At 52.0% G+C, this 12,098-nt stretch overlaps 1 protein-coding gene across 1 annotated transcript; it reads left to right on the top strand.

The window, feature by feature from the left end:
• The first annotated feature begins 1,090 nt into the window (after positions 1 to 1,090).
• On the top strand, positions 1,091 to 10,197 carry NEFH (neurofilament, heavy polypeptide). The gene is made up of 4 exons (XM_006890493.1): positions 1,091 to 1,964; positions 4,291 to 4,490; positions 6,268 to 6,392; positions 8,376 to 10,197. Exons 1-4 carry the CDS (start codon positions 1,091 to 1,093, stop codon positions 10,195 to 10,197), a joined length of 3,021 nt encoding a protein of 1,006 aa, XP_006890555.1.
• Positions 10,198 to 12,098: the final 1,901 nt, after the last annotated feature.

Here is a 12,098-nt window from a genome sequence, read left to right on the forward strand (position 1 = left end):
GTTTGAGTGACTTCTAGCACACCGGTCACCTCTCCCACCCAGTACAGCCACCGGAGCCAGTGGTCAGCAAGGAACTCCGAGTGGGGTCTCCCAACTTCCCGTCCTGTCCTCTGAAGCACCCTCACTCTGACTTCTTTGCCCTCCACTTTCCGCTCATATTCCGTGTCTACTCAGCCCCCTCACTGTACCTACTGCACCTTGCAGGAGACAAGTGTAGGGTCTCCAGCCCCTCTCTCCTGGGGCTGCGCTAAACTATCCGGGTATGCGCTAAACTATCCGGGTAACACTGTACCTGAGGCCTCCCCCTCTCCATTTTCTGCAGCGTTACTAACACTCCAGTTGGGGTTGTCTTACTGTCCTCCCGAATCCCAGGGCCCCCTCCTTTATTTCTTAGTTAAATACAGAATTTCCTATGCTTTTCTAGAGCTCTCTCTAGGGGAGAGAATTAGGGCTCCATCCAGGGGTCCCCGTCTCCACTCTCCTCTGATTCACCCTCCTTCCACGAGGGTTGCCCTGCTTTTTGTTGGGTTCTGGGCCAGCCATACCAAGTCTGCACTCCCTTTTCTGGGGACCCTCCTAACTAGAAGGCAAACCCTGTGTCACTCTCATGCAGGGCTCCTCTTTTCCCACGGACTCCCCTTCTCAGGGGTCTTCTGTCGCTCATACAGGGGCCACCCTCATTCCCATAATGGTATCCTTGTCATCTTCCCATTCCAAGTCCCCTTCCAATACGCAGGGATAGAAGTGAGGGGTCTACTGACAACCACTCGGAGTCCAGGTCAGTCCTCTTCACTCCAGGGGTCTTCTGTCACCAAGCTCAACTGTTCTGTGGCTCGCTCTTTCCCCGTCACTCTGGGGTCCCCCCTGCCCCGCCCCTCTCACTGCGGAGCAGCAGCAGCCGGCCAGGCCGGGCCACCAGGGGAGGAGGCGGAGAGGGCGGGGCTCACCACCCCCATCCCCCCACTGCCGAGGGGCCGGTTCAGCTGCTATAAAAGGGCCGGCATCCCGGGTGCTGCCGCAGTGCAGTCCGCCCCGGTCCGGCTCGCCCTCCCGCTCCGCCCGCGGCCCTTGGCCCGCACCTGCTCCGACCATGATGAGCTTCAGCGGCGCCGATGCGCTGCTGGGCTCCCCGTTCGCGCCGCTGCCAGGAGGCAGCGGCCTGTACTACTCCCCGAGCCGCAAGGGCGGTGCGCGCTCGGCGGCCAGCTCGTCCAGTGGCTTCCATTCGTGGGCGAGGGCCTCCGCGAGCTCCGTGTCCGCCTCTCCGAGCCGGTTCCGCAGCGCCCCCGCCACCTCGAGCACCGATTCGCTGGACACCTTGAGCAACGGGCCCGAGGGCTGCGTGGTGGCGGCGGCGGCGGCGCGCAGCGAGAAGGAGCAGCTGCAGGTGCTGAATGACCGCTTCGCCGGCTACATCGACAAGGTGCGGCAGCTCGAGGCGCACAACCGCAGCCTGGAGGGCGAGGCGGCGGCGCTGAGGCAGCAGCAGGCGGGCCGCGCCGCCATGGGCGAGCTGTACGAGCGCGAGGTGCGCGAGATGCGCGGCGCTGTGCTGCGCCTGGGCGCTGCGCGCGGCCAGCTGCGCCTGGAGCAGGAGCACCTGCTGGAGGACATCGCACACGTGCGCCAGCGCCTGGACGACGAGGCCCGGCAGCGGGAAGAGGCCGAGGCGGCGGCGCGCGCCCTGGCTCGCTACGCGCAGGAGGCCGAGGCGGCGCGCGTGGAGCTGCAGAAGAAAGCGCAGGCGCTCCAGGAAGAGTGTGGCTACCTGCGGCGCCACCACCAGGAAGAGGTGGGCGAGCTGCTCGGCCAGATCCAGGGCTGCGGCGCTGCGCAGGCGCAGGCGCAGGCCGAAGCGCGGGATGCCCTCAAGTGCGACGTGACGTCGGCGCTGCGTGAGATCCGCGCGCAACTCGAGGGCCACGCGGTGCAGAGCACGCTGCAGTCAGAGGAGTGGTTCCGAGGTGCGCAGGCTTGCGGGAAGGGGCACGACCAGAGGGGCGCACGTTGGCTCTGCGGGGAGGGCGTGTCTTTCACCTTCCCCTGAGAAGTGCATCCTCCTCCCTGCTTCATTAATAGGCTTCAGTCTGGGTCTTGTGGACACCCCCAACTCTGGGCTTTCCTTTGACTCCAAAGTCCTTAGACCCGCCCTTCGGCTGCACCCCTCTGCTCCCCACATCAAAATCCCTCCTGCAGCCCCAAAGGCTTGAGGTCTGTAGATGCTGGGGAGTGTCGCTCCACCTTTCTCAGTAGTTTACTTTCTCTGCCCCTTGTTTCCCATCCTCGTTTGCTGCACACAACAGGGGACCCCCTAGCTTTCAACCTAGCCAATCCCATTGCCCACCATCCCTGCTCTTCCCTGCGCACCCCTCAAGGTTTGGAATGAAAGAGGGAAATTATTACCTTATACTTTCAGAAAGAAGGGCACCAATAGCGACTTTCTCTGAGCCTGACCACCATACCCTTTAATGCTCCTCCTCTGCTCTCCCAAGCCCGCCTCTTCTCCACTTCTCCTCCCCAGGCTGCGGCTGCAACCTTGACCAATCTTTGCCTTTAGTGGCCTTCATTTCTTTAGGGACTGAAAGGTTGCAGGGTGGGATTGTGTATTGGTAAACCCACTGGGTTTCTTCATCTGGGGATGTCCGTGAAAGCTCTGGAAGCTACTGGTAGAACTTGATGCATTTGTCTGGAGGTAGAGTGTAGAGGCTACAACATTTTTCAGAAGAGTTTAAGACCCAAAATGGATGAAGATCCTCAGCCGGCTGAATGGTAGCTGAGTCTGTGCGGGCTCCAGCAGGGGGAGCCTGGAAAGCTGGGGCTCCAGGGCATGTCCTTCCCTACTTTCCGCAGTGACATCCCTCCCCTGTCTCTGCACCTAGACTCCACCCTGGGCTCCTGACTACCAGGCTGCCAGATCCAGGCCCTTGTACAGGTCTGGTGGTTCACGGTGTGCGCTCTCAGGAGCAATACCCTATAGTCTCCAGAGCTCCGTGGGCCCCACAGGGATCAGGAGGTGACCTATGTTGGCTAAGGGGGATGCGCATCCAGGTATAGGCTGGACCAGAGAGACCCAGACCCTGTGGTGACCTTGGGTCCTGTACAGAAGCCTGCAGAGAAGGGGGAGGGTGGTGACATGACAGCCCAATTGCTTAAGCCTGCAGAGGTCATAGGCTCACTGACTTGTTCAAGCTATAAACCTCAAACTTAAGAGTTAAGCCTATAGATAGACCAGGTATCACATCTGAACTCAGACACTGCCATTTTCTGCTCCGCAGCTGGACCAGGCAGAAATGGGGTACTCTCTGCCCCATAGAGCTGATGGAGCCTGAGCTGGGGAAGGCAGAGTCTTATCATTAGAGCCAGATACTGGATTTGGGTCCCACTCTCCACAGGGAGTTGCAGGGCTAACCCACCTCTCTGGAGGTTCAAATCCCCCTAGCTGCTTTGCAGGAGAGAGATGGGCAGTTCCTTTCTGTGCAAATTAGAGGCTCCAAACACTCACTGAAAGGTTAGCCATGAGTTGGTTCTGACTTGATGGCAATAAATTGAGGTTGTTTTGAGTTGTCTTATTTTTTATTTTAATTTTTTTTTTAATTTTTGTGTGAGTGTACCATCAAATTAGATCTGACTGTTACAGGAGGAGATTGTCCCTCCTTCCCCGGCAGAGCATCTGGTGGATTCGAACCATGCGCCTCTGGGATTGTAGTTGCAGCTCCTTGCCACTAGGCCATCAGAGCTCCCCTTTGAGTTGTCTTATTAACTAGGCAGCTCTCGTGGCTTAGTGGAAGGAGTTGCACTCGCCACCCAAAGGCACATGGTTCGAATCCACCAGCTAGAAAGATGGACAACCTCCTCCCATGCACTTAACTGCCTCTGAGAACCCACTGAGGGTTACAACTTTACAGTACACAACAACAACCATTTACTTGGGAGTTCTGGTGGCTTAGTGGTAAGGAGCTGTGCTGTCAGCCCAAAGATGCATGGTTCTAATCCACCAGCTCCTCTGTGGATGGGCAGTGTCCTCTCATGCAGTTTACAGCACCTGAAAATTGAAGGGTCAGCTATGAGTTCTGACTCGACCACACATAACAACAATCACAACAACCACCACCACCATTTAGTGGCTGTCTTGGGCAGCAGTCACTTGCCTGTCACATAGGATGTGATGAGTTAAGTGGGAAGGTTAGTACCTGGCACACAGCGAGATCTCAACCCAGTGTCCTTTCAGATCTGGCCATGAGAACTTAAGTCCGAGGGTGTCTGACTCAGCCACATCCCCTCTTCCTCTAGTGAGGTTGGACCGACTGTCGGAGGCAGCCAAGGTGAATACAGATGCCATGCGCTCCGCGCAGGAGGAGATCACAGAGTACAGGCGTCAGCTGCAGTCCAGGACCACAGAGCTGGAGGCCCTCAAAGGCACCAAAGACTCGCTGGAGAGGCAGCGCTCCGAGCTGGAGGACCGGCATCAGGCTGACATCGCATCCTACCAGGTGAGCAGGGACAGAGATTCTAATGGCTTCACCTGGTTGGGTGACCCAGGATCTCTTTGAGCAAGATTGTTGTTAAGAGCATGAGCCTTGGAATTAGATTCACCAGGTTTATTCTAGCTTTCTGACTCCAGGCAAAGTATTGCCTGTCTAAGTCAGTAGTGTTGTTATGTACCGTCAAGTTGCCTGTGACTCTTAGTGACACAATATACAACAGCCCCAAACCCTGCTCGATCCTGTGCCAATCTTATTGTCTCTGACACACCTACCCCTGTTACCCCAGTCACTGAGTCCATCCATCTCATCGAGGGTCTTCCTCTCTTGTGCTGTCTCTCCACCCTTTCAAGCATGATGTCCCTCTCCAAGGACTGGTCCCTCCTTGCAACATGTCCAAAGTGTGTCAGATGGAGATTCAGAATCCTTGCCTCCAAGGAGCAGCCTGATTTCACCCTCTTAGCAGTCCGTGGTATATTCAACACTCTTCTCCAACACCACAGCTCAAGAGCTCTAAACCAATGGGATGCGGGGAGGCTGTTTGCTTTCAAAAACTATGAAGATGAAATGAATGTGCTAGCATTTCTTTACCTTTTCATCTATTGACAAACAATTGAGTTCTTCCCATGTCTTTGCTATTGTAACTAATGGTGCAGTTAATGTGGGTATGTATATATCTGTTTGTGCAGCAGCTCAGAGGTACCCCAAATCTAAACAGCTAAAGAGTGAGCTCAGCTATATCATGGCCACTGTGAGCAGGCACGAAGTGGTAACCACTGTACCCCCCTGAGTCTGCATAGCTTGGGGACAGCTGTGGCAGAGTCCCCCTATAAAGGCGATTGGTGAAAGAAATGTCACTTTATAAAAAAATGTAAATAATACCTGGTTGGGGGGAATAGAAAAAGGAGAAAATGAAAATCCCCAGAACAATTCACTTTAGGGAGCTCTGGTGACTCAGTGGTAAGGAGTTGTGCTGCCAATCAAAGGTACACGGTTCGAATCCACCAGCTGCTCTGTGAGAGAAAGATGGGCAGTCTCCTCCACTGTGATTTACTGCCCCTGAAAACCGCTGGAGGGTTGGCATGCGTCATTTCTGACTTTACAGTACTCAACAGCGTAACAGTTCACCTTAGAGGGTGGGTACAGTAGCCTGGCCTGCGCGGCTGGGGTCAGCAGAGAAGTTCGACCATGCTTAGTGCACTTCCTGTGTCACAGTTATCCACAGATGCTAATTGAGTCCTGTCCTGTGACAGGTGCTTTGGGGCATTAGGGAAATGACGGAAGGCAAAGAAGGACTAACCGCCTGAGCACGGAGGAGACAGATTGCCACAGTAACTGGGGTGGTGGGAGGAGGTGTGTGGAAGTCAGTGAGACGGCTCCGAATAGGGCAGACTTCAGAGCTGTTGTACATACAGTTGTTATGAACTGCAGGTGACTGAATGGCACGTAACAATGACAAAGACCTTGTATTTGTTACTGAACATTTAAGAGATTCCCGAACAAAATCCCACATGATCCCACCAACCAGGGAGAACCACTGTTTGCATCTGGTGCATTTCCTTCCGGACCTTTCCCCAGGATGAAATCAGAGGCAGGAGGATTTCTGCTCCAGGTGGTTTCCTTGCCCACAAATGAGAGGTCCCCCTTCTCCGACAGGGTGGGAGCTGGGTCTGATGAGCCCCGGCTGGGCAGTACTGTTCTGGTTTGGCTCAGCTGTACCATGTGCTCAGGCGGCGTGGGCCTGGCTCTGGCGGACATGTGATGTGTGCGGTTCCCCCCTCCTCAGGAGGCCATCCAGCAGCTGGACACGGAGCTGAGGAACACCAAGTGGGAGATGGCAGCCCAGCTTCGGGAGTACCAGGACCTGCTCAATGTCAAGATGGCTCTGGATATTGAGATTGCTGCTTACAGGTGAGGTGGGCCAGGGGCCTGCAGGGTGGTGGGGACCAACCCTTGAGCTCTGATAAGGAGCTAAGCCTTGGGTTGCAACGCACTCCCCAGCTAAGCAACTGCCTGTCTTCGTGGTACAAATCTTGTGCGTGACTTCTTTTCATTTTGACAGTGACTTGGAGGGTTCAAATTGCTTTCCCACAGTCAGCCAGCCAGAGAGGCCTGCTTTCCAGGGAAGGAGTGCTTGAGTGGTCAAATGCCTTTATAACTCTGATCTTCAGAGTTTCTTAGCTCTCAGAGCATTTGTTTCCTGCTGACATAAAATAGGGGTGTTCATAAGTAGCCACGTCATGGGATTGTTGGATTTCATGAGCTAATCAGGTAACACAGGCAGCACTGGGCTGCCATGGTAGACGTTAACTGTCAGACAGTCAGCCCCAAGGAATGAGACCTGCTAGTTTAAGCTTCAAGAGCTCTGGTGGCCTAGTCTGTAGGGAGCTAAGCTCCTAACCCAAAGGCCAGAGTCTCCAAAAAACTCTTGAGTCAGGTCCAACTTGACAGCAGTCAGTGCGCTTCAGCTCCACTTGGCTGCTTCCTGCTAAGGAGCAGGCCGGAGCCCCCAAGACCTGCCTCAGTTACTGGGCAATGTTTCTGTCTCCCACCCTTGGCTTTTAGTCTTGATCCTTCAGATATGGTCTCTGAGCCAGCAGCATCTGTATAATCTCAGGGCATGTTGGAAAGGTGGAGTCTAAGCCTCAGCTCAAACCTTTTGAATCAGGTCAACATTTTAAACAAGATTCCTGGCCTTTTAATTTAAGCAGCACTCGTAACCCCTACACTTACTCTGAGGAAAGCAGTCTAAGTCCCTTGTATTCATCACAATGAAACAACCTTATGAAGTAGCACTCTTTTTTTTTTTCTTGTTGTGTATCATTGATTTGGATCTGACTGGCACAGGTAGAGATTTCCTCTCCTTCTCCAGCAGAGCATCTGGTGGACTTGAACCACGTGCCTTCAGGTTTGCAGTGCAGCTTCTTGCCACTAGGCCACCAGAGTTCCCTTTGAAGTAGCACTTTTATGATGCCCTTTCACCGTCGAGGAATCTGAGGCTTAAAGGACTTGATCGTCTCTATTTTTCAGGTTTCTAGCACAGATGCAAAAATAAAATTCTTGCCCTTTCTGTCAGGATTGAAGATTGAATACAGATTTATGGTGTTTTTGGTTATTTTTTAAAAGAAAACAACAACAGAGTTTAAGTTACTTGACCACAATCGCCCATCCAGTGGATAGCAAAGTTGAAAATGGAAACTTAAAGCTGAGAACATAGGTGACAGGAGACTTCTAAAATTCACATGGAAACATTCTGTTTTTGCCATTGTTGTTGTGCACTGCCGAGTCCAGACTGACTCATAGCTGACCCTCCAGGGAGTTTTCAGAGGCCATAAATCGCACGGGAGATTGTTCATCTTGCTTTTGTGGAGCAACTGTTGGATCTGAACTGCTTGCCTTTGGGCTGGCAGTACAACTCCTTCCCCACTAGGCCACTGGAGCTCCTTTGGAAGCATTCCAAGACCCTTTAAATAGAAATTGACAAATGTAGAGTTGTTTGCTCGGGAGCCCAGCATTCGTGTGTGTGTGTGAGAGAGAGAGAGAGAGATAAAAGGAACTTTATTGGGTGTCCAGCATTCTTTTGAGTCAAATTTTAATTGAGGAATTAAAAAAAAAAATAAGTTTGGTTCATATAAGAGCTCGCTCTTGAGAGCTGTATTTCAGAAGGCAAAATAGTTTTCATTTTAGCCTCATTAAACAAAAGCAACCCCTTTGGGTGGACACTGGAATTATTTGCTAAGGGAACATCTCTAGTCTCAAGAGTATCTACTTTACATTCGTTGGCCAACACTCATATCATTAACTACCATGAACCTTCATGGTAACCTGGGAAGACCCTAAGGTGACAAATCTGTGATGAGTCAGTGCTCATGTCTTTCATTATCCTTTCTGCAGAAAACTCCTGGAGGGAGAAGAGTGTCGGATTGGCTTTGGCCCGAGTCCTTTCTCCCTTCCTGAAGCACTTCCCAAAGTTCCCTCCGTCTCCACCCACATAAAGGTCAAGAGTGAAGAGAAGATCAAGGTGGTAGAGAAGTCAGAGAAAGAAACGGTGATTGTGGAGGAGCAGACCGAGGAGATCCAAGTGACTGAAGAAGTAACCGAAGAGGAAGACAAGGAGGACAAAGAGGAGGAAGGCAAGGAGGAAGAAGAGGGAGAAGAGGAGGAAGCAGAAGGGGGAGAAGAGGAAGCAAAATCTCCAGAAGAAGAATCTGGATCTCCAGAGAAGGCCAAGTCTCCTGCAAAGGAAGAGGCCAAGTCACCAGCTGAGGTGAAGTCTCCAGAGAAGGACGAGGCTAAGTCACCATCCGAGGTGAAGTCTCCAGAGAAGGACGAGGCCAAGTCACCAGCCGAAGTCAAATCTCCAGAGAAGGAGGCCAAGTCACCAGCTGAGGTCAAATCTCCAGAGAAGGAGGCCAAGTCACCAGCTGAGGTGAAGTCTCCAGAGAAGGACGAGGCCAAGTCACCAGCTGAGGTAAAGTCCCCAGCTGAGGTAAAGTCCCCAGAAAAGGCCAAGTCCCCCATGAAAGAAGAAGCAAAATCGCCAGCAGAGGTCAAGTCTCCTGAGAAGGCCAAGAGCCCTGTGAAGGAAGAAGCCAAGCCTGCAGCTGAGGTCAAATCTCCAGAGAAAGCCAAGTCTCCAGTGAAGGAAGAAGCCAAGTCCCCAGTGAAAGAAACAGCCAAGTCGCCCACGGAGGCCAAATCCCCAGAGAAGGCAAAGAGCCCCGTGAAGGAAGGGGCAAAGTCCCCGGTTGAGGTCAAGTCTCCTGAGAAAGCAAAGACTCCAGTGAAAGAAGAGGCCAAATCTCCAGCTGAGGTCAAATCCCCAGAGAAGGCCAAGTCCCCAGAGAAGGCCAAGTCTCCAGTGAAGGAAGAAACTACATCCCCAGTAGATGTCAAGTCCCCAGAGAAGGCCAAGTCCCCTGAGAAAGCCAAGCCTCTGGATGAGAAGTCCCCAGAAGCTAAGACACCAGTGAAGGAGGAAGTCAAGTCCCCTGCAGATAGCAAGTCTCCTGATAAGGCCAAATCGCCCATCAAAGAGGAGGTTAAGTCCCCAGAGAAGGTCAAATCACCTGTGAAGGAGGAGACCAAGGCTCCTGAGAAGGAGGCCCCAAAGAAGGAAGAGGTAAAGTCCCCCGTGAAAGAGGAGAAGCCCCAGGAAGTTAAAGCCAAAGAGCCTCCAAAGAAGGTAGAGGAAGAAAAAACTCCAGCTGCACCAAAAACTGAGGACAGCAAGAAAGAGGAGGTACCCAAGAAGGAGACCCCAAAATCTGAGATGCAGGAGAAGAAGGAACCAGCTGTCGAGAAGCCCAAAGAACCCACAGGTGAAGCCAAGAAGGAAGAGACGGAAGATAAGAAAAAGGTAGCGGTCCCGGAGAAGGAAGCTCCTGCCAAGGTGGAGAAGGACGTGGCCAAGAAGGAGCAAGAGGAGGCCAAGGCCAAAGAAGCCAGCAAGCCTGCAGACAAAGAACCAGAAAAGCCTAAAAAGGAGGAGGGAAAAGGAGACGCCAAGGAGGAGAAGGCCACAGAGGCCAAGAAGCCTGAAGAAAAGCCCCAAACGGAGGCCAAAGCTAAAGAGGAGGAAAAGACTGTCGTCAAAGAGCCCAGCAAGGAGGCGGTCAAGCCCAGCAAACCCAAGACGGAGAAGGCAGAGAAGTCCTCCAGCACAGACCACAAAGACAGCAGGCCTCCAGAGGACAAGGCCGCCAAGGAGAAGTAAATCAGGGACACGCGCGTATCCGGAGCAGCCAAAGAAACTCAGGAGGGGTGGGAGCTCGTGGGTCAGCGGAATGACTTTTTCTTTTTCCTCCTCTCCCTTTATTTAAGAAACTCTGCTTAGATGATGGGCCCCTCCCTCACCAAACAGGAATTTCTATTAGCACTATGTTAGCCAGAGAGGCAACTCCCAGCCCCCCAAATCCTCCCCAGGGGATGGACAATTATGATAGCTTTATGTAGCTGAATGTGATATACGCCGAATGCCATACGTAAACACTTGACTATAAAAACTCTTCCCCTCTCCTTTCCAAATAAGTGCATTTATCTCTTGTATGTGCAATTGACAGATGACCGCAATAATGAATGAGCAGTTAGAAACGCATTCTGCTTGAGATGTCTTAACCTACTCCCGAATGCCTTCTGTTTTTTCCAAAGGAGTGGTCAAGCCCTTGCCCAGAGCATTCCCTCCTGGAAGAGCTGGAGCAGGCGGGGCGGGGTGCTGGCCACTGACTCATGCCAGGGCGCACTTTTCCACTGAAGTCTACTTTCAATTGCTTCTGTGCAATAAAAATCAAAGTGCTTATAAAAGGAAAAGATGGTGGCTGTTATTTGTTCTCCTTCCGTGAGAAGACTGAGGAAGGAAGTGCGGGGAGGGGTAAGAGAAGTGCTAGATGTCATCCCCAAGATGGCACAGGACTGAGGAAGCATCCCAGCTTCCCACCACCTGCTATCAGCGGGCCTCAGACCAGTTGCCTGATCTTTCATGCTGTAGGTCCTGGGCACAGACCAGGGGCTTGGTAACGTGCTAGGCTCTTTGGTTTTATGACCTTGTGACAGCTGGCCTGCCTGGCGCGTAGTTTCTCAGGAGGTTCCATCAGCTTCATCAACTTCATATCAGAGAACCTTAGAGAAATAGGCATTCCTCATCTCATCTTCCCCCCAGTAACCAGGGCAACCTGGGAAAGTACATGTTTCACCAAGATCGTGGGGGGGCTTGAACAACCTATTTTGGATTCTGCCTATGTCCTCTTTGATGAGCTTCCTAAAATGAGAAGACTCCTATAGCTACATCACCTGTAATGAAGACTACAGTGAACAAATTTATTAGGGGGGGAAATAGACAATGGTCACTTAATGTGCTTCTCAGTATGTGTATGGTTTTAAAAACATGGTGATTTGAACAAAAGATTACAGAGCAAATGGATTTTTCCATTCAATTGCATGAGTTATACATTTTTCATGATGTTAATTATAATCTCCACTTTGTAACAACACTCATCCTCTTCATAGTTTTACTAATTGTATTCATCCTTCTTTCTTAAACCTTCCTGTCTTCTGGCCTTTCTCCCCAGAGGAACACTGTCCTTTTGGTCTTGTAGGATTGATTGTTCTAAAGAGTCATTCCTCTGTGTTTTTGATCACTTAACATACCATGGACTGCCAAGAAAACAAAATAAGTCTGTCTTGGAGAGGGTGAAACCAGGTCTCTTCTTGGAGGCTAGGATTTTGAAGCTCCATCTCACATACTTAGGGTACGTGGCTAGGAGGAACTGACCCTTGGAGAAGGACATCATTCTTGGAAGGGTGGAGGGTCAGTGCAGGAGAGGAAGACCTGGGATGAGACAGATTGATACAGTGACTGGGGCAATGGGGTCAGGTGTGTCAGAATCAGTGAGTCTGACTCAGGACAGGGCAGGCTTCAGAGCTGCTGTACATAGTAGGGTTGCTGTGGGTGCCAGGCGACTCGATGGCACCTAACAATAGGCCTGTGCCTGATTGGCTTCTGAGTGTGGTTTTGAAGCTGTGCTTTGCCTGGAGGCCTCTATGGAGTTTTCACTATAAATGTCTTGTGCTGTCTGTTTGCTTAGCACCTTCCCCTTCTTGGAATTGCTTCTTTCTCTG

Source organism: Elephantulus edwardii, unplaced genomic scaffold (genome assembly GCF_000299155.1).
Source record: "Elephantulus edwardii isolate Elephantulus edwardi_28Jun2011 unplaced genomic scaffold, EleEdw1.0 scaffold00089, whole genome shotgun sequence".
Lineage (NCBI taxonomy): Eukaryota > Metazoa > Chordata > Mammalia > Macroscelidea > Macroscelididae > Elephantulus > Elephantulus edwardii.

Coding starts and splice junctions, on each gene's coding strand:
- NEFH (XM_006890493.1), top strand. CDS start 1,091: ATGATGAGCTTCAGCGGCGCCGATGCGCTGCTGGGCTCCCCGTTCGCG. Junction 4,491..6,267: donor CTGACATCGCATCCTACCAG/GTGAGCAGGGAC, acceptor CCCCCTCCTCAG/GAGGCCATCCAGCAGCTGGA. Junction 6,393..8,375: donor ATTGAGATTGCTGCTTACAG/GTGAGGTGGGCC, acceptor TCCTTTCTGCAG/AAAACTCCTGGAGGGAGAAG.